This window comes from Trachypithecus francoisi, unplaced genomic scaffold (genome assembly GCF_009764315.1).
Source record: "Trachypithecus francoisi isolate TF-2019V2 unplaced genomic scaffold, Tfra_2.0 Contig01579, whole genome shotgun sequence".
NCBI classification, from domain to species: Eukaryota; Metazoa; Chordata; class Mammalia; order Primates; family Cercopithecidae; genus Trachypithecus; species Trachypithecus francoisi.
The window spans coordinates 35,523,926-35,546,156 of record NW_022681442.1 but is presented as its reverse complement, the minus strand read 5'-3'; the positions used below and the strand labels follow the sequence as shown (position 1 = coordinate 35,546,156).

The window sequence follows — 22,231 nt, the reverse complement described above, 5'->3', positions numbered from 1 at the left end:
ATTCATCCTAACTATATTTTTGCACCTGTTAACTGTCCCCATTTCCCTCCCCAACCTGCTGCCCCTTCGACCACCCTTCTCGGCCTCTGGTAAACGTCATTCTACTGTCTATGTTTGTGAGTTCAAGTGTTTTAATTTTTAGCTTCTACAAATGAATGAGAACTTATAACAGGAATTTTTTTAATCAAGAAAGCCTGGAGGCTTTATTAATAAGGCCGGATTTCATTCTACGTGCAGGGGGGATCCACCTACTGACATCAAAAGAGCTGTGAGTGAATGCTTACTCAGTACTTAGTATGGCTGGTATCTTCATTTTGGTCGTTTGATTTTGGGGAAAGTCATTGCCTCCTCTCCAGGCTGATTTTATTTTGTGCTTTCTAAGTCCCCATTGTGTGCTCTTTTTCATCCACCCAGCTTGCTCTGTTTTCTTCTCTTACCTCTGGATGTGGACCAACCAATTTCTTTGCTTTACGTACGTGTGTGTGTGTGTGTGTGTGTGTGTGTGTGTGTGTGTGTGTGTGTAGCCAGCAGGGGGCGCAGCTGCAGTGCGTCTCAGGGCGCTGCGGTGGCTGGGCCCCAGGAGGAGCTCCATGACCAAGAGATGGGCAGAAAAGTCACCTCTCCCTTCCCCTCACTTTTCTTTTCTTTTTCTGCAGTTGAAGGAGGAGGAGCTCCTGTCTCCTGAGACTCTGTATGAACTCCAGATAGTGTGCACAGCCCAGAGCTGGGCACAGGACTGGAGGTCTGAGTCCTGGGTTCTCATTCCACTGAACTGGGTGATTTTCATTCTCCTGGCCTCAGTTTTCTTATCTGTGAAATGGGTATGTGGTTGTATGCAAGGCTTCTTGGGACCTTTCCAGATCTAAAACTCACAGGTTGGAGCAGGCTAACATTCTGGATGATTTGATATAAGTGAGGAATAATTATTGTGAAGAAAAGTTTTTAGGATGTCTTGTCCCTACAACACTCAGACCAAGAGAGAAGCGAGTACAGGGGCTTGCAGATTTCAGAGCTACCTCAAAGAAGTAATTCCAATACAACCTCCCCAGTGTCATCATGGCTAGGTCCCTCTCTCTCTCACTCTGTGGCCTGCGGAGCTCTGCTAATGTTCTCTTGATCACAGCAAGCACCTTGGTGGCAAAGAGCCTGGTCCTGAGATCTGAGGGCCTGGGTTTGAATTGTGGAACTGCAAGTGACTGAAACTTTCTCTACCTTGGTCCTGGAGGCCCCCTGATGTGCCAGACACTTATTCTTTAGTTGCTGGTTCGTTTAGGGCTCCTGGGTGGGGATCACGGAGTGATGGGGCACTGGGGAGTTTAGGGCAAAGGCATTTGCCAACTGATATGGAAACATTTAAACATTTTTACACCTGTTTTGGCTGTGCTAGTGAGTACTCTGAACACCAGCACTGAAGGTGGGCATAAGCCTCCAAGGGCTGTGGTGAGGTTTAAATGGGGTTATGTGTGGAAAACTCTTAGCCAGGCACACAGTGAGTGCCAGTCAAGTCAGCTGGTATGCAGTATGCCTTGCCTGTAGGTGACCTTCCCAAGTCTGCCCTCTTGGGACGTGCAGCTGACCACCAGCATGTAATTCAGAAATAAGACCTTCAAAAGGCCTCCCATGGGACCCTGATGCCCTCCTGGTTCCAGGAGCAAATACTTACAAAGTCATCGGACCACTGCTCCTCTTCGTCAGCGGGGCTCTCTGCAACAGCAGGGGAGAAGCAGAAGGCACAAGCGTGAGCCTCAGCTGGCCAGCCCCAGTCCATCCACACATACTTTGCACCTGCCTTCCCTTCCCTTTGGGCTTTCTGGTGCCATATACTTGACCTTGGGTTCGTTACTACAATCATATGTTCACTTACTTTTGACTTTTTTAAAAATGTGAATTCTCAAAGCATAGAGAGAAGTGCCACTGGGCAGAGCAATGTGCATCTGATCCATGTGTGGGCTTTATTAAGAGACATTTCTGGGTCCCCCAGTAGAGACCTACAATTCATACTACATGGCTTCTAAGGACTTCAGAGGATGGCATCGTAGGAAGAGCACTGGACAGGGAATCAGACAGACCTAAGTTCTTATCCAGGTTCTGTTTCAAATGTGTTGGAGTATGGGCAAGACCTCTAACATCTCTGAGCCTGTTTCCGGATCCATACAATGAGGGGATCATTTCTATGATCCTCTCTGGCTCTAACTTCGACTTTTCTTGTTAAAAAAAAAATTATCGAATGCTTTACTATGTGCCAGGCAATGTTATCAGAGCTTTGTCCTCCTTTAACCCTCTCAAAGACCCTGTGAGGGGCTGGGCATTGGACTTATGCCTGTAATCCCAGCACTGTAGTCCCAGCACTTTGAGAGGCCAAGGCAGGGGGGTCGCTTGAGCCCAGGAGTTCAAGACCAGTCTGGGCAACATGGCAAGGCCCCATCTCTACAAAAAAATAAAATGATTAGCTGGGTGTGGTGGTCCACATCTGTAGTTCCAGCTACTTGGCAGACTGAGACGGGAGGACTGCTTGAGCCCAGGGGGTCGAGGCTGCAGTGAACTGTGATTGTGCCATTGCACTCTAGCTGGGGTGACAGGGTAAGACCCTTTCTCAGAAAAAAAAAAAAAAATCACCTAAACTTTGTGAGGAAACTGAGGCCTAGAGAAGATAAGTCACGTGCCCAAGGTCAGATAGTATAATAAATGGCAGAACCAGGAGTTGAACCCCACAGGTTGCCTTCCACGGGCATGCGCTGAGCCCCTACATGGTGCTACCTCGCTCCAGGGGCAGGAGGTGCCGTCCTGGGCTCTGCACGGGCATATAAAAATGGATATGACAGGTTGTGGTCCTTAAGTAGTTTATGAGCTTGTAAAATAAAATAAGTCTGAATTTTGACAGCCCAGGCGAATATTTGACCCCTTTCCGTCCAAAACACATTTAGAGTATGAGAAACTTAGCATCTAGCCTATCACATGAACTGACCTTCGAGGTTAAACGGGATTCACTCTGCTGTGTAGGAACGAACCAGACACAGGCCCATGTGGCAGAGTGGCTCCATGACAGCACCACAGAGGGTCCCAGCTCCCTCCTGCCCTGCTGAGCAGCCACTGCCACAGAGGACCCAGGGGATGTTCCTAAATTCCCCAGAACCTCAACAGAACCTTATCTAGTTTTATTTTTATGTTTTTGCTATTTCTACCCCTGCCACAGCAGACCACCAGACTCCAGAGAGTCAAACATTTGGGTTCTCCAGAGGCACCAGCAAAGGAATTGCAGAGATGAAATGGGGTCAGGAAGGAGACTGTGGGATCAGAGTGGCCACATTTTAAGCAATGGCAGCAGCAGCAGCACCCTCTTTTGGGAAAAACATGATAGAAGGAGACTTACTCTACAAGCCAAACATGGGTCACACTTTGACGTGAACAGAAAAGAATTCTTAACACATTATTCTTTGGGTTGACTAATGCTGAATTAGAGTGTACTGCAATCACTGGGGTTGGGCAAGAAACTCTAGAAGACTGGGTGAATAAATCCTCTTCCCAATATGATTACCTGGCACAATGGGGGAGTACATTTCTTTTTCTTTTACTTCTTTTTTTTTTTTTTTTTTGAGATAGTCTCACTCTGTGGCCCAGGTGAGAGTGCAGTGGCACGATCATGGCTCACTGCAGCCTCAATCTCCTTGGTGCAAGCAATCCTGCTTCCTCAGCCTCCTGAGTAGCTGGCACGTGCCACCATGCCCAGCTAACTTCTGTATTTTTTGTAGAGATGGGGTTTTGCCATGTTGCCCAGGCTAGTCTTGAACTCCTGGGTTCAAATGACTCGCCTGCCTCTGCCTCCAAAAGTGCTGGGATTACAGGCGTAGGCCACCGCATCTGGTCAATATGTTTTCTAATACCTTCAGTCTGGGGATCACTGAAGATCAACACTTAAGATGGCAAGAGTTTTTGTAACAACCATTTAAATGGAAACCTTTATAAAATGCCTTTATGAAACCCACTTCCCTACCTGGATAACTGCATTTGATCCACCCTTTCTCAGTGAGTGGGGGCCTACTTTATGATCAGTCTTTGGTGAAAGTAGCTGCATTAGCCATCTAACTAGTGTCCCTGTCTCCATTGTCTTTATTCTCCAATCCATCCATCCTACTGTTTGTAGTTGTTTTATTAAAATAAAGGTTGGATTACACTGTTCCTTTCCTTAAGAGTCATCAGTGACTCCCTATGGAATCAAGTCCAGGTTTTGCGTCAACACATTTCAATGCCTCCGCCTTCTGTCCCACCTCCGACTTCTTGTGGCAGGCTCCCACGCTCACTGAGAGTAACACCAGACAGCTTCCTCCTCCCGTCGTGCACTTTGCTGATTCTCTGCTCTGCTCGTGCCATTCCTCCAGCCCATCTTCCTTCTTCCATGGAAATCCGTATCACTCCTCCTCCACAAAGTCTACCCCAGTCTCTTGTCGTAATCAATTGCTTCTTTTTCTGGGCCCTCTTGGAAGCTGGTGGCACCGTGATGTCACACGTATTTCGTTCTGTCCTGTGCTGTGATTAAGTTGTTCATGTCTTGCTGTACTGGAAAGTAAGGCCTATCTAATTTAACTTTGCATCTGGGCAGAATTTTGCATTTGTAATTAATGTATTAATAACAGTGTGAACTAATAAATGACTTAAATAAAGGGACATTAGGACAGCAACAATAGATTCCACTTACTGAACACTTCCTATGTGCTGGGTGCCAGGCTAAGTGTTCTAAAAGTATATTCTTACAATAGCACTATGTGGTAGGTGTTATTTTTATCTTTATTTTACAGTAGAGAGACTTGGTTTTGAAAGAGGTTGTAAAACCTGCCTGAGGCTACATGGCTAGTGAGTCTGGGAGCTGGGTTGGAAGCCAGGCTGTGTTGGCTCCTGCAGCTGAAATCCCATGTGAGCCACCTAGCCCTCTGCTGAGCACTTAGATAAAACCGTGGCGAAACGAGAATGACCCAATCCAGACATCTCGGCACATGGAGACAGAAAAGAGAGAAAAGCATCATATGGTATGGGATGGAGGTTGTTTGTTGGTGCTGCATCGATCCTTAGAGAGACCTATCTACTTCCGGTCCCAAGTGCAACTCACAGCATCATATTCATAAAGGTACAGCCTTACAGGCAATTGCCAAGACTAAAAAGCATGGGAGTCCAGGGTATTAGGTCCAAAACAGTAGTCAGTTTTCCAGTATCTTGGGTAGCTTCCCAAAGTGCACAGGTGGCGGTTTTAGAGCCAGGCTTTCTAGGTTCAAATCCTGGCTCTGCCCTTTACAAGCTGCTTGGTCTTGAACCAATAATTTAACATTGTTTAAAGCTTCATTTCCTCACCTGTAAAGCAAGGATAAGAACAGTGCCTGCATCCTATTTTTGTGAGAATCAAATAACAGAATACATGTGAAGCTCTTAGCAAAGCCTGGCACACAGTAATGCTTTAGTAATGTTACCGTCATCTTGAGCATTGCAAAGAATGCCTCAATTAACACTCAAAACACCACTGATTCTAATTCACTCCCATGTCAATCACACACTATGGCTACCACAAAGAAATGGATCCAAGAAAGCCTCTATTGTAGTGAGTAAAATTTGAAGGAGGAGAAGTTCGAGCTTCATATGGGCCAGGTGGTTTGATTTTGTGTGTGTGATTCCATGGTCTCTGCCAGGAAGCTGAGATCCTGGGAGGGCCCTCCTGTCAGCGAAAGCCCTTCCTCTGGTGTGGTTTACCTGGTTTGGGGCTTATGCTCCATTTACCATGTCATAATCCCATGCCACACAAGACTCCTCCCTTTGCCTGACCCAGGTTTTAAGATTCATGTAGCCCTCCCCGGCCTGTGGGTCCAGCACCAGGCACAAGGAGATGTGAGAATGGTCACAGCAGCCCCGATTTGGGCTTAGGCTCTGCGGTCCGACTGCCTAACTTAGAATCCTTATTCTGCCATTTTCTAGGAGTGAGATCTTAGCTAAATTGCTTCACCTCTGGGCTTCAGCTTCCCCTTTGCTAAAATGGACATTATTAATCGTGCTTAGAAGAGTATCTGACAGAGAGTAAAGGGCTCAATGAATATTAGCTATTACAATGAACTTACAGTCTCTGCAGTTCTCAGAACAATCTAAAGGATTGGTATTCTTATCCCCAGGTCAGAAATTGGAGGCTCACTCAAGTTACAAAACTGTTCCAAGTTCACATAGTGCTTAGGGAGCAAAGCCAGGATTCCAACCCAGGCCTAAAGGACTTCAAAGTCCAGGGTCTTCTCACCAAGCCACACTGCGTAATACAAATAAAGATTTAAGGACCAGAAGGATGACCACATGAGACTGAGGACAACTCAGGGCCATGTAGTTTTCTGAGAGATGTCCCCACACCTGGAATCATTGCCAGGAGCGGGGAAAGTTCAGAGAAAGGTGTGCCCAGTGACAGCCAAAAACTTGCATGAGGCCATGTGCCCAAGGTGGGGCCAAATGGAGCCTTGAAGGATAAGCAGGATTTGGAGGAGAGAGTAAGGATGAAGGAGTGTGTCCTCCTCCATCATCTGAGAGAGGGGCTTATGTGTCAGCCCCAGAAGCAGGGCTTAGAGGCAGATGAGTGCAGAATGAATGCACTGGGCTGGAGAGGGACAGGAGATTCTGCTGAGCGCTCACACAAACCTGATGTGCTGCCAGCCAATGCGGGCTCCAGCCACAGTGGACACTGCAGGCTCCAGTGGCAAGCTGAGATGGGGAGCTGATGAGGATGGTGTTTAGGAACTCAGGCATAGAGAGATGAAAGCTGATCCAGACCAGGGGGTCTTGGGAATGGGAGGGGATGACCGGAAGGACAGTACAGAACTCCGTGGTGGTGGCTGGGGCAAAGGGAGTGTGAGTCCAGCCTCTCACTTCTGAGTCAATAGGAGCACCAGAGCCCCTGGGGCAGATGCTGGGGGCTTCACAGCATGTCTGACATTCTGCCTCAGCTGCAGCGCTGATCCTGCTCTGGAGGCTACCTGGCCGCCAGACCCTGCCCATTGCTCCCCTGACAAAGCAGGTGGTGGCACACAGGGAGCCAGCGGGAAGACCGCAGTGGGACACAGAAGGAAGGAAAGAGGGAGGGTGGGCCGGTTGTGGTGGTGGGGACAGACACCAAAAAGGAACAGAAAGCAGAACTACTACAGAGGCTGCAGGGGAGGCGGTGGGTGGCCAGCCCCACCAGTGCTGCCCTAAGAGGAGAAAGGGACATGATTTAATGTGAGGAACTGAGGACAAGACCCAGATTCAGACTGGCTGAGAGAGGTGTTCTGAGTCTAAATACTTAACGTCTTAGACTGGTCATGGTGAGCTCACACCTGTAATCCCATCACTTTGGGAGGCCAGGGCAGGAGGATCGCTTGAGCCCAGGAATTTGAGAACACCCTGGACAACATAGTGAGACACTGTCCCTACAAAAAATATTTTAGAAAATTAGCCAGGCATGGTGACACATGCCTGTGGTCCCAGCTACTGAGGAGGCTGAGGCAGGAGGATCACTTGAGCCCAGGAGGTTGAGGCTGCAGTGAGCCATGACTACACCCTTGCACCCCAGCCTGGGTGACAGGGCGAGACCCCATCTCAAGAAAAGAAAAAAGAAATACTTATCATTACAGAAACTCCCTTCTTCTGTATGTCTATTCATCCCTTCACAGGATCATTAACAGAGGGGTGAGGGTACAGCAATGCGGGCTATAGTCCTGGCTCAGCCATCACCTCACTACATGACCTCAGGAGTCACTTTGCCTCCCTGGTCTCCAGTTATTCCTAAAACGAGAAGCTTGAATTGGGCAATCTTTCAGGACTTTCTAAGCTTTAAAATACCTTTGAGCCCAAGTGTCATCCCTCTATTCTTAGTTCCCTGTGGCAGGACTGATGTTGGATATAGCTCTCCCACGTCAGTGTAAGATCAGTACCTCCAGGGGAATGTGAACAGGGAGACAGAAAACCAGGTAAATGCTGGCTCCACTGGGAGCACCAGGGCCATGACAAAAGCAATGTTAAATCTCACTTCTTTAGTGGACAAAGGATCGTTATGCATGCCCCATACTTCTGTGTGGGCATTTACCCAAGAATCCCTGTCCAAGCGCCTTCTTTGCTCTGGATTTTAATTTTTTCCACGTAAGTGAGTTTGCTGCCCCTCCACCCCATATTTGCTCTGATCTCCTTCCTGCATGATAGCAGAGCCAGAGGAAGAGTCACAGGTGGACCTCCCAGGGATGCCACCCCATCACAGCCCAAGAGTGCAAGAGAAGGGCTCTGTTCAGTTCTGACTCCTCAAGGCCTTGTAGGATAACCAATGAGGCATCTGCAGTGATCCCAGCAGACTCTCAGCACCACGACTGGTCTCCCTCTGACCTCCATCCCCAGCCAGACCTCAGACTTCAAAGATACAGAAGGCTGTTCAACTGTGAAAGCGCAGGAACTGGGAAGCAAGTTCTTGTGTTAATGTCAGGAACTCTAGTGCCTTCAGAATAAGAAAAAGTATCCCCCAAATACGTAAACACTTGAGCATGGGTCAAAGCAAGGAGCGGCAAAATGGGAGTCGGGGATGGGTTTTCCTCTTAGTGGCTGCGGTCACCTTGGACAGGATACTTAATGTCCCTGAGACACGTTTTCCTCATCTGCAAAACAGAGATCGTAATTTCTATATAATGGTGCTAATGAGAAGATTAAATGAGGTATGTCTGTGAAGAGCTTAGCTTAATGCCCAGAACAGAGTCAATACTCAACAGATTTTGAATCTTCCCTTCCCACAGCAATGCTAGCTGCTTGGGGCAATGCACTCTGCCCAGTGGGCCAGCAGTTTCTTAAGGGCGATGTTTCCTCCTCAGGGAAAGACTGAACTGGGATTGCTGGGTCTGAACTGAAGGCAGCAGGCTCCACACTGGCGTGACCTGCATCCCTGGAGGAGACCCAGGTCTCCATTCTTTGTGTAATTCAAGCTTTGTCCTTCTGTACTCTAACTAGGGAAGGGGCTATGGTGACTCTTCTACTGACCTCCTGCGGGGACGGTTGCTGGTCCTTTCTATCCTCTGCTCTCTGAAGGTCAGCATCACCAAGGTCAACACACTCTTGGCTTAGACGGTTTGGGGGAGCCATTTGTTTCCAGAACTGGAAAGAGGACATAAATCCAGCGTGTGGGGGGAAAATGGCTGGAGCATTTCAGGAGCCTTCGGTGGATCAAGTGCTCCAAAGGGCACATGATTGGCCTCCCAGGCTCAGGAGGTCTGGTGGGCTCTAGCCTCCACACACTAGGGTTTCCAAGGTCCTGAAGATTCCCCAGGTTCAGGAGGAGCTCTCAGGGCTGATTTCTGAGGCCCTGGTCATGCAGCTGTGCAGAAACCTCAAGGCTCAGGGGAAGCAGCTAGAAATGCTCCTGGGACATGAGCTGGGGTTGGGGAGAGAACGGCAAGGGAGGATGCTAACTGCAGGTGGTGATGGTGGTTTTGGACCATTTCCGGGGATTGAGTGTAAGAGCAGGGGAAACTGCGCAAGGCCCCAGTCATCTGGCAAAGCAATAAGATGCATTTCTGAGACCCTGGAAACCAGTGGATTTGCAGGGGTCAGGGGCTGAGGGAGTAAAATCTACTTGTCTTTCAGTTCAGGAAAGGCAATAGGGACAGAGATGATGGTTTATAGCAGGGTTTCTTAAGTGTGATTTACATTCAAATCCCCTGGAGATCTTGCTAAAATGTAAATTCTGATGCAGTAGTTCTAGGCTGGAGCCAAGATTCTGCATTTCTAACAAGGTCCACATGAGGTTGATACTGTCAGGCTGGGAATCAAACTTTGTGTTGCAAAGGCTTAGAAGACCGTGTTGGGCCACACTTCTGCATTCCAGGAGAGATTAAATGTTCTGACATCAAGACTATTTGGAAGGGTTCCAGGAAAGGGAGCAGGTGTCTGAGAACAAAAAAGAGAACACTTCAGAGCATTAAGGAGATTGGAAGATGTGAATTCCTAAAGCCAGGGAATATTAGGAGAGGCTCACTTCACTGGGCCCTGAGCCCCAGAGATCTGTGTTTCTGCAGGAGTGCAGAACAGTTAGTATTAGAGGGGACCTGACAGATCTTCTAGTTCAGGCCTGCATAATATAGATGAGGAAAGGAGCATGAGTTGCCCAAGGTTACACAGCCAGTTAGTGGCTAGACACTGAAAGACCTTGTGTAGGGGCTCAGTGGTTTGCAGTTCCTCTTGTTGGCGATGTAGAGCCATGAAAAGATTTAAAGAGAATTTTATTTCAGAACAATTTTCTGGTGGAAGTTGAGAGGACCACATGCAATCAGGAATTAAGCAGATTACTTAGAGCCTTCTACCCTAGGACAAGCAAGAGATGATGAAGGCCTTAGCTGTAGCAATGGGAATAGAGAGGGAAAAAATATTTAAGAGGCATTTAAGAGCAAATCAATGAGATTTGGAGATTAATTTTTGTAGAGGGTGAGGGAAAAGGAGGCATCAAGGTTGAGCCCAAGGTGTGTGGGTTAGGCAAAAGGATGAATAATAGATGGATTCTACCTCCCTTTTCCCCAAGCAGAAATAGAGGGGAAGGAGAGGGCCTGGGTGAGTAGATGAGCAGGCAGACAAGTGAGTGTGAGGGGACAATCAGGAGAGATGTCCACCCTGAAATCAGATATGTCAGTCCACTTAGGTTTCCAACAATTGACTCTGAACTCCTGGCATCTGTGTCCAGCATCTCTGATGCTGTTGGTTCATCTAAAAGTGGCAAATATTCCTGCACATTTGTCCCCGAATTCTCGAATTAAATGTCACCTTCTCAGACAGACCTTCCCAGACCACCTAAGCCCTTCTCCTACCCCAGACGGATTCCCCATCATTGCACCCTTCCATTTTCCCTCACATCTGGTACCATGTTTGCTAATTTATATTTACCTGTTTGCTTTCTTGTTTCTTATCTGACTCCCCACTAGTCATTCAGCACTGTAAGGTCAGGGATGGTATTTTGTTCCCCACTTCAGATCTAGCACAGTGAGAGTCACACAGGACACACTCACGAAACACGTGTTGAATGAATCAGAAAATGTGTGAAACAGCTGAAGCACCTGGAGATGTTTATCCCAGAGAAGAAACCACTCAAATGACCTAACTTCTTAATTCTCTCCTTTGAAGTTGCACAGGACAATTCTATTTCTATTTTTCTTAATTTTTTTTTCTCGTATTTTAAGAAATGGGATCTCACTATATTGACCAAGCTGGTCTTAAACTCCTGGCCTCAAGCGACCCTCCCATCTTGGCCTCCCAAAGTGCTGGAATTACAGGTGTGAGCCACTGTGCCTGGCTCTACTTTTCTTAATATTTAAAGGCTTGAACTGTGTGGCCATCAGGATAGACATAGGAAGCCACAAGGAAATGGATTGTATTTATATCCAGCCAGGGCCATCTGTCCCTTGCCAGACCATGGGAAACTATCACAGAAAGGGTCCAAGCAGAAGCTGGGCCTTGTGCGTGGAGGAGCATGGTGGTGGGATAGGGGTTAAGCCCTGGATCAGATATTGGTGTACATGACCTCTGAGGCTCCTTTTAAACCCAAGACTCCATGATTTTATCATTTTCCCATCAAACTTCTTTAGTTCTTTAACAGGTTTAGTCTGTTTTGGCTTCTTTTCTTTATTTAGAACTTGGAAAGAAGAATGTGTTTGTTCTCATGTAACTAGGAAGCTTCCTTGACTTATTGATTAGGTAGATATTAAAGCCCAGAACAGGGTCCCTCTTTTAGTGCCAAACTGTACTAGCATCCCCTGAACAACTGTCTAAACTTGCTGACTGATTGGCAGGGTGATGCCAATAAATACTCTGTGAATTAATGAGTGGTCCAACAGGCCTGTAACCAGACTTGGGCAGGTTGGTCAGCATTTCTCAGTGTGATAAGATTCGCTTTGGAGGAACTGCACTGTCTGATTTATTACTATCTTGATCAGTGGCAAAAAAATAAAATAAAATAGTAAGCATCATTTAAGGTTATGGTTTGGTTTTAAGCTGTTTCCCTGTTGAGAATCATCAATGATATCTGTAGCTCTGTGGTTTTCACTGAGGGATATTCAGGAAATCTTTATATTTAATGCTATAGAAAGATATTTTAAAACTATCCTCCAAGGTATTTGTTCTAATAAAGAAAAGCATGTTGAATATTTTACTTGGCTCACCACTGCCAGAAACACTACAAATCTCAAAACTAACCCTTCTTTCCTGCCAAAGTTGATCTTGGCGGGAATGAGGTTACAGGCTAAATTTGGAGAGGACTGAGTGTCAGCAATGTGCCAGCAATAATTTATTATCCCCACCCCTTCAACAATCCTCAAGTATCAATTTAAACAACTTTTGATGGAGGAAGTCATTTCTTCCCCACTTCCCCCACACTCCCAACCACAGATTAGATTCAGTAGTGCTGCTGTGGAATTCCAAAGAACTTTGTGCTTCCCCTGTCACTGGATTGTAATTACTTTTCTTTTCTTTTCTGTTTTTTAATTTGAGACAGGGTCTCACTCTGTTACCCTGGCTGGATTGCAGTAGCATGATCACAGTGCACTGCAGCCTCGACCTCAGTGATCCTCCCACCTCAACCTCCCAAGTAGCTGGGACTACAGGTTTATGCCACCACACCTGGATAACTTGCACTTTTTGTAGAGACTGGGTTTTGCCATGTTGCCCAGGCTGATCTCAAACTCCTGGGCTCAAGCAATCTGCCTTCCTCAGCCTCCCAAAATGCTAGGATTACAGGTGTGAGCCACTGCACTTGGGCCTATAATTACTTTTAACATAATTGATATGGTTTGGCTGTGTACCTCCCAAATTTCATCTTGAGTTGTAGCTCCCATAATTCCCACATGTTGTGGCAGGGACCTTGTAGGAGATAATTGAATCATGGGTGCAGTTTCCCCTCTACCGTTCTGGTGGCAGTGAATAAGTCTCACAAAATTTGATGATTTTATCCGGGGTTTCCCTTTCTCTTGGCTCTCATTCTACCCTGCCTGCCACCATGTAAGACATGCCTTTTGCCTTCCACTATGATTGTGAGGCCTCCCCAGCCATGTGGAACTGTGAGTCCATTAAACCTCTTTTTCTTTATAAATTACCCAGTCTTGGGCATGTCTTTATCAGCAGTGTGAAAACAGACTAATAACAATAATCTGTCTTCCCTTCTAGACTATAAATTCCTCAAATGTAGAGTCTATCTTTAACTTTTAGCACTGTATTCCTGCCTCAGATCTGTGGGTACCTGGCGCATGGAAGATGTTTAATAAGTGACCAACAAATAGGTGGGTAGATGGATGGATACAAAACTATTATCTCCACTGTAGTCAAATGCCTAATAGATTCAGTCATTCTTGAAATTAGGAACTATACCTTTTGTTTTCAAATGAGGATAGCAGATTTCCCTTTCCATAAGCATAAATGTAAATATGAACATTAAATTAGTCAAGAGTCAGTTAAAGTATCTGAGAAATACTTTACCTGAAGCGTAGTCCCTTCGAGGAACACTTGGAGGTGCTTTGACTTTTAGCCTGGAGGTAACAACCATGAGACAAAAGGTCAGTGAGCAGAACAACGATGGTCAAAGCCGATGCTACAAGCTGATATAGAAAGAATAGATAGACAACTAATAGCATAATGGCTTCTCTTGGACCCATCAATGGACAGATTTGGTGTATTGTAAATATAGTGAAGCCCTCAGTCAGGGGTTTTCCACCTCTCCCAATCTACCCAGTGAATGCACAATGTGGCTATGACTTGGCAAAGGTGAAGTCAGGTGGAGCAGGGCTCAGAGAGGTCAGAATATGATAATAGTAAGCACTGAGTTCAGAGGTTCAAAGAAGATAAGTGTTGATTGACTGGTAAGTTAAATGTTGATAAGAAGGTAAGATAAGATGGACTATATTTTAATGACTTGGAAATGTGTAACAGGAAAAAATCAGCTGCAATAAGTATTTTGGTTGTAGGTTGGGCTAAAATTATTTTTGTATCATTTTAAAAAATGCAAATAAGCCAGACACACTGGCTCATTTCTCTAATCCCAGCACTTTGGGAGGCCAAGGCAGGAGGATCACTTGTACCTAGGAGTTCAAAACCAGCCTGGGTAACATAGTGAGACTTCATCTCTACAAAAAAATAAACAAAATGAACCAGGCATGGTGGCATGCACCTGTGGTCCCAGCTACTTGAGGGGCTAAGGTGGGAGGATCACTTGGGCCCCAGATGTCAAAGCTGTAGTGAGCCATGATCACGCCCCTGCACTCCAGCTTGGGCGACAGAGCGAGACACTGTCTTTAAAAAGAAAAAAAGCCAAACAAGTGAACAGTGAGTGTCTCAGGATTGGAGATTATGAGACTTAGCATATTTAGTATTCAACTTGTTTTAAGCACTCTCAAAACTACTTTAGTACCTTTATGCACATATGAAATGTGCTAAATAGTCACAATCCTTCCTCATTCAATAAAAGAAGAAAATTGAAATTACATTTGAGAAAACTATTCCAAGTTTTGTAAGTTCTGATACCTCCCTTTCCACTACTTGAAATGAGTAAGGTTTACAGTCAATTATTTTTAATAATTATTACCGATTTTAACTGAGAATTATTTGTTTAATGAAATATAAAATATACATAAATAAAACTTATATCCAGTAGCCTTTATTTACTAAAATATCATATCTTCTATAGAAGCAGTATAACTGCTATTATATACAAACATTTCATGTTTCGAAAAAAAAGGAGCATAGAAATTTGTGTTTGATTAAAAAACACATACAAAAAGAATTTATGAACCAAAATTGTAATTTGCAAAAATAACAATACATATATTGACATAGAAATTCTGGTTTTCTTTTTTTCATAGGCTCTCCATATCTGTTATTTCATTCAATTCTCCTCGCAAGCCAGCAGGGTGGGCTGGGAAGATACTATCATTAAGTCCACGATGAGGTATAGAGACAGAGATCGTCCAAGATGTTGCAAGGAAGAAAAACAAAAACAAAACTGGGTCTGGTGCCCAGGTTGGTTCGAGGAATAGTAAAATTTCATGGTCCGGCGCAGTGGTTCATGCCTGTAATTCCAGCACTTTGGGAGGCTGAGGCGGGCGGATCACAAGGTCAAGAGATCGAGACCATGGTGAAACCCTGTCTTTACTAAAAGTACAAAAAATTAGCCGGGTGCGGTGGCGGGCGTCTGTGGTCCCTGCTGCTGGGGAGGCTGAGGCGGGAGAATGGCGTGAACCCGGGAGGCAGAGCTTGCAGTGAGCCTAGATGGTGCCACTGCACTCCAGCCTGGGCGATAGAGCAAGACCCCATCTCAAAAAAAAAAAAAAAAAAGGAATAGTAAAATTTCCAAAAGCACAAACCACCTGTTATCCATTATTACTATCATTTCATAAAAGAAAAGGAAGGATATTTTAACACCCCCAAATCATCTCAGAATAAAGGAAAAACTCACTAAAGGACTGTTGGCCACTCAACACTAGGAATAAAAGGCGTAGCTGAACTTTACTCTGTAGCTGGCTGCTGCGCACAACCCCCAACACTTCATGGTCCTTATTTTCTCACGTGACCATAGACCAGTGAAAACTCTGTCACAGTCTTGTGTTAGGGAACCAGCGTGTTCAAGCGTGCTTCCTCCGTTCAGGGTAGCACCTGTGGCCTGGCTTCAAGTAAAAGTGTAACTGCAAGTCACTTTGAGCTAAAGGGCCCCTGACGTCACCCAGGGTAATGACTATGGTGGCCATAATTTCCAGGCTGAGAAGAACATGGTTTGTCATATAAAAGTGCTTTGGTCATCCAATGGGCAGAATGTTTGAAATAGAGGCTGTTAGCAAAAACTTGAGCTCCACGGCTGCTATAAATATGACTGGCCATGGAATAGAGAGACACTGCAGAGGCTTCATGTTATTGAGAACTGCTGTATTGTAAAACTGGCAACTGGGGCACGGACTAGAGAAACATTTTATGTAGAGGCTTCATGTTATTGAGAACTGGTGTGTTGCAAAACTGGCAACCAGAATTGCTAGTGATTGTAACAAGGACTGTCTCAAAAAGAATGAGATTCTATCTGTAGCAGAAATAATAAGCGAAAATCATCACACCCCTCTCCCAGTCACCAGACAGAACATGAAGCCAAATTCTCCTCCTCTGTAAGATGACCACCACCTCACAAGCAGAAGGCTTGTGTTTTATGTTTTATGATGATCACTTGTGCATAGAGACTCATTTACATTTCATAGTCTGGAAATACCACCAAAAGTCATTTCTTATTTTTAATTTTAGCATAGGTTAAAAAGAATAAGGATGCTGTTTTGAATGTATAGAGAAATGAACTTCTATAAACTATTTTTTGGTCCAAAATTTGGGGAGAAAAATGTGGTAATAACAATCAAAACTTTAAGGACACAACTCCTTCTATTTGGAAATTTCATTTTAGGAATTTAGCCTACTGGTATATTCAAGGTCTGCAATGAACATGTATTAAAGTATTATTCATGACATTTAAATTGGAAGAAACAACCAGATAATTTTGATTGCTATTATCAAATTCCTCTCCATAAATGTTATACCAGTTTAAATTCAAATCTGCCCTTAAAGATGACCACCAATATATAGCTAGTTAATTGAATTGTAATACATTTAAGGTAGACTATTAAATCATCTGTTCAGAAAAGAATGTGGTTAATTTTTACTTACTAACAAATAAAAATGTCCATGAAATAGCTTAAGTAAAACCAACAAAGCAAGTTGGTAGAATGGCGTATGCACTATGATACCATTTATGACAAAAATGTATGTGTATATTATGTACAATGGCAGTGTATGTATGTTTAAGCACACACATATATACATACTTATACACACATACATACATATATATATACACACATTGAACTTACCATGACAATGTCCCTTTCTGGGGAGTGGGTTAAGATGGAGATATAAGGAAATGGGAGATTTTTGACTTCATACAATTGTTGCCGCTTTGATTTTTTTCCCTGGTGAATCTGTATTAGTTTTATTTAAAAAACATAAAGACTTAACAGAATACCATTTCCCATTTTCTCTTGAAAGAGACTTACCTACTAAGGTATATAAGACCTACTAAGGTACGTACATCTACCTTAGATTTTGAGTAGGAAATGCAGATATGTACAATTTTTATTCTCTTTTAAAGAAAAAAGCTTAAGAGTTTTTGATGTACAAGAAGTTTTGAGATGCTAGCTTTCCCTCTCCAAGTGCCAACTGAAAAGTTCATTTTAAGGTAATAATTCAAAAAGCAGAAATCAAAATATGGAAAACTGGCTGAGTGCTATGGCTCAGGCCTATAATCCCAGCACTTTGAGAGGCTGAGGCGGGCGGATCACCTGAGATTGGGAGTTCAAGACCAGCCTGACCAACATGGAGAAACCCTGTCTCTACTAAAGATACCAAATTAGCCAGGTATGGTGGGGAGTGCCTGTAATCCCAGCTACTTGGGAGGCCAAGGCAAGAGAATCTCTTGAACCCAGACGTGGAGGTTGTGGTGAGCTAATATTGTGCCATTGCACTTCAGCCTGGGCAACAAGAGTGAAACTCTGCCTCAAAAAAAAAAAAAAAAAGAAAAAAAGGGAAAACTCACATGGCATCTTGAAGAAGCTAGGGCTGTGTTTTATAACTTTTCATTTGGATTTCTCCATACATGTTTTCATAGCCCTTAGCTAAATGGTTATAGAAATGATTTTCCTGCTTTGACATTTGTTAGGCACCTTGAATGGGCATAGTTCACTTTCCCTGCAGTGAGAAGGAAAATCAAAGTCCACTGAGTACCACCGCACTCACTTGTCCTGTTCCAGAATGTAGACCCAGCCACCATGGATTCCAGCCAATAATAAAGAAGGATTACGTGCTAAAGAGGTTGAAACTTCTCATCCAGGTAGCAGAGAAATTTGTTTTCTTCCATGTAGCACATGTTGACTTATTTTATATAACTAAGTATTTAAAGAGAGTCAAACTTACTTTTTGATTTTATTCATTATTCCACCTTCATTGTTTTTAATATCATGGACCATCTTTTGAAGCTGCCTGTAAAAAACAAAATTAAACATAAGATACTAATAACCAGCCTGACTTTTTAAAAGAAGTCTTCTACTCTTCTCAAATACAAAAAAGAAGGGTGAAGAACCCTACCAAAACAACCTCCAAACAGGATGAATTATATTGTATTTAATTAAATTGACCATCTGCTACTTTAGCAAAGGAGAAGCATGACTGATTCTATAAGGACTGTGGTCACTGGGCTATGTACCCCTCCATTGGGATGTCTGGGCCAGTCTCAGGCTGTGAAGAAAGATACTCTGATTCCTTGCTCATTGTCTTAGAGCATCTACATTATGAAGATAGGTGCTACTCTGTGGACACAGAGAGGCTTCAATCAGGCCCAAGGTTCTTTTTTGTTAAATGTTAGTAGGTAGTATCTATTAAAACTTCCATTTAAAAGTTACTCCTACCTAGGAGTCATAAAGAAAAATGACTATTAAATCTGGCTGATATTTGAAACTTCTGTAGAATGAAAAGTAATATTGAGGCAGGAGAATAGGGTCTGGAGGTAGGAAACCTAAGGCCAGTTTGCACTGACTGCCTAGAACTGAATCAAAAGGAAAACCCCACCTCTCCACGCCCAACCAACAAAAAGATCAGAGGCTACTACCTTTGCACTGTGTTATAGATGAAAAATGGAAAGTGCCTCTGATTGGTCCCCTCCTGTAACCAATCAGACTGGTCCCAGGCCAAGTCTTCCTGTGTGACTTGTACCTTCACTTCAGCCTCTGACTGATCACCTTCTGCAACCAATCAGACTGGTCGTGGGCCACTCCTTCATTTACATAGGATGTAACCAAGTAACCAATGGGAAACCCCTAAAGGTTTTTAAACCCTGGAAAATTCTGTAACCAGCGCTGTTGAGCCACTTGGTCAAGCCCATTCCCACTCTGTGGAGTGTACTTTCATTTCCATAAATCTCTGCTTTCATTGCTTTATTCTTTTGTTGCTTTGTGCAGTTTGTCCAATTCTTTGTTCAAAATGCCAAGAACCTGGAAGACTGGTAGTCAAGACCCTCCACTGGTAACAATATGTACAAAATCAAAAGATAAATGACATGCTGGAAGAAATAGCTGCAGTATATAGTAATAATAATAAGAACAACATATTAGGTTGCTGCAAAAGTAATCACGGTTTTTGCCACTAAAAGTAATGGTAAAAACTATGATTATTTTTGCACCAGCCTTTCTTGATTTACAAAGAAATCTTACAACTCAGTAAGAAAAAGAGAAATAATTCAATAGAAAAAATGAGCAAAAGATATGAACACACAGCTAACAGAAAACAAATACAAGTGGCCAATAGACCAATGAAAAGATATTGAACATCACTTATATTTAAACAAATCTAAATCAAAACAACAGTGAGATGTCTTTTCGCCTATCAGACTGGCAAAACGCAACAAGAATGATAATATCCAGTTTTGAGAAGGTAAATTGTTACAATCAATATCTGTCAAGATTTAAAATGTTCATGACTTTTGACTCAGCAATTGGACTGCTAGGAATTTGTCTTATGAATATGGTCACAAAATGATGTCAGTATACACATATAAGCATGTTTATTGCAGCATGATGTGTAAGAACTCTCTAATCCTCCCTGCTTCTCCTGCCCTCCCCACAGCCATAACTCTGACAACAACCCAATGCTCATCAATCATTAAAAGAAATTCTGATAGATCCATGCAATGAAATGCCACAGACCCCTAAAAAAAAGAGGAATATACCTCTATATTGCTGCCTGGAACTTCTACTTTCTACAAAGGAGATTATTATTTTATGATGTTTTACAATATTTGAATTTTTATAGCATATGTATATATCATTTATATTATCTGCGATATATAAAAATATGGAGAAAAATGTTATAATGGGAGGATAGGGCCATGTTATGTTTTCCTGATAATAATTTTATGACTTAAAAAATGTATAATAAAATTTCACATGGTTCTTCCCTGAAAGAGTAGGATGTTTTAATTCACCTTTCAGGTAAACTCTTCCTTTCTTCCAAGAAAACTATTTGACTGGACCCTTTAGATAATGAGCTGTACACAGCTATTGTTCTTATAGGAAATGGTGATTTCCCCATAATCCTGAAAGCAGATTTTTCTGACTCTGGGAGCCAGGCCTTGGGATAGGTAATAGAAATAATTTAGCGTAGGTCTAGGAAACTGTTGGTTGAGGACATCTGAGAGAAATACTGCCTTGGCCCTTTGTGAATTTAAAACGCCCATGCAGTGGAAGAGTTGCTTTTTGGTGTGGTGGTGGAGCAGTGTAGAGGGTAAGAGGACAGCTTGTCAGAAGAACTCTGCCCGGGCAAGCCTGTGGGTGTCCTCTACCAAGTGTTAATTTAAGGCTAACACTGCAGCGATGCTGGTGGTCTGCCGGGGCTGCTCTACTGAGGGCAGGCCCTCTAGCACTTAAGGAGTGGAGCGAGATTTACCGGATAGGGAACTGAGAAAAGGGAGATGCTCAAACGTAAAATGGCAACTTAGACTGCGGATTTTGGGGAGATCTCTCTCCTTCTAGGGTTGATGGCTGTTAGGCGCTAGAGTGCTGAAGAGCACAGACAAACCTCGGGGATTTTCAGTGGTGGGGGTTGGGGCGATGGCGGGGTTGGGTGGTAGTCTTGAATCTGAGGCTGGGTCTGGGCCTCTGCTCTGAGAAAAGCCACAGCCAGAGCCATCGCTAGCTGTTTTCAACCATATAATCCCTCTCCGCTGTCCCTGAATCTTCAGTAAGATCTTGTAGTAGCTTCAGCCCGGCCTCAGCTGGGCCTTGGGGAAGAGAGTGTTCCACAGGCATGGAAGGGCGGAGGGAGGACAGGCTGGAGGTTGGAGTAGAAGGTTAAGAGAAACTTCTTTTGGGACACCCTTAAGGCAGCATCTTGGAGAATTATCTACATAAGTGAGGGACCCACTGAGAGGCCCATGTTCAAATGTATGTGTCAGGGTCTGGTGCCACATCATTGTACTTTGGGTAACATAGGAAATGAGAACACATTTTATACTCCCTAGCTAGGGAGGCCAGAGGCCAGGCACACTGATGATACAAGTGTAAGAGCTCAGGGAAGAGCCAGGCACATATTACGGGCTCAGTAGCAGAGAGAAAGGATAGTTGAGAGATACACAGAGGGTCCCTCAGATGGGCTCTTGAGTTGCCTCAGAATTCTACAGTTTTCTAGAATTTGTTCATGTATACTCTATGCCAAACCCCTTTCTCCTTTTCCTGAGGAACTATAGAGAATCTTTGAGATAGAGGAAAGAAGGAAATGAAAATAAGGGGTCTGGCAATGGGGAGAAAGAGAGATTGAGAGACAGACGGGGTGAGGGGGAGAGAAAGAGAGAGAGAGAGAGAGAGAGGTTGAAGTGGATTGATTGCAAGGAAATTCAATAATTTTACATGGAGGGCAGAGGGCAGCTCCGGTTGTAAGCTGACTATAACTGAATGGAGTATCTTTAACCTAAGTTAATGCTTAACCAGGTTGAGGAGCAAAATGAGCCAGCAGTAGGGACACAGGCGGAGTAATAGGGAACCAGGGGCCAATTTGCATAAGTGATTTTGCTGTGGATGTAAATAAACAGATGCAAAATGTTGCAAAAGAATTGGATGCAATTTTGTCATTTGCTCAATTTGGCATTTGGTGCTTCTTGGCATTTCCTAATTACTTTTTATTGTGTATTATTAGAACTATAACAATTATACTATGTAACTATATCATTATAGTAAGTTACTGAAGTGTTACATAAACTATACTTTTTAAAGTCGATGCATAATAACAGTAGATATTTATGGATGCATGTGATATTTTGATACATGCATACAATGTGTAATGATCAAATCAGGGTAATTGGGAAACCCATCACCTCAAACATTTATCATTTCTTTGTGCTGAGCACATTCCAAATCTTTTCTTCTAGCTATTTTGAAATATACAATAAATTATTGTTAACTATAGTCACCCTAGATAAATTATACTCTTTATATTGTAAAGTTTTCTTCTCTCTCTGTATCTCGTTTACACAAATTCTGATGTCTATAGACTGCTTTGTTACAGCTGCCAAACTTCTGTGATCTGGGAAGACATAGTGACCCCAAACCAAGATTTGCTGTGATGCTCTTAGCTCATTATGTCAACTCTGCATGCATCTGGT

At 43.7% G+C, this 22,231-nt stretch overlaps 1 protein-coding gene across 6 annotated transcripts in view; it reads right to left on the bottom strand.

The window, feature by feature from the left end:
* BLNK (B cell linker) overlaps positions 1 to 22,231 on the bottom strand; it is an 80,011-nt gene that overhangs the window by 38,054 nt on the left and 19,726 nt on the right. For all 6 annotated transcript variants that reach the window (XM_033187577.1, XM_033187568.1, XM_033187565.1 and 3 more), the window contains exons 2-4: positions 17,998 to 18,063; positions 13,483 to 13,532; positions 1,664 to 1,704 (exon numbers count right to left, since the gene is read on the bottom strand). In XM_033187577.1, the coding sequence (XP_033043468.1) occupies positions 1,664 to 1,704; positions 13,483 to 13,532; positions 17,998 to 18,063 (157 nt within the window). The remainder of the gene's footprint in view (positions 1 to 1,663; positions 1,705 to 13,482; positions 13,533 to 17,997; positions 18,064 to 22,231) is intronic.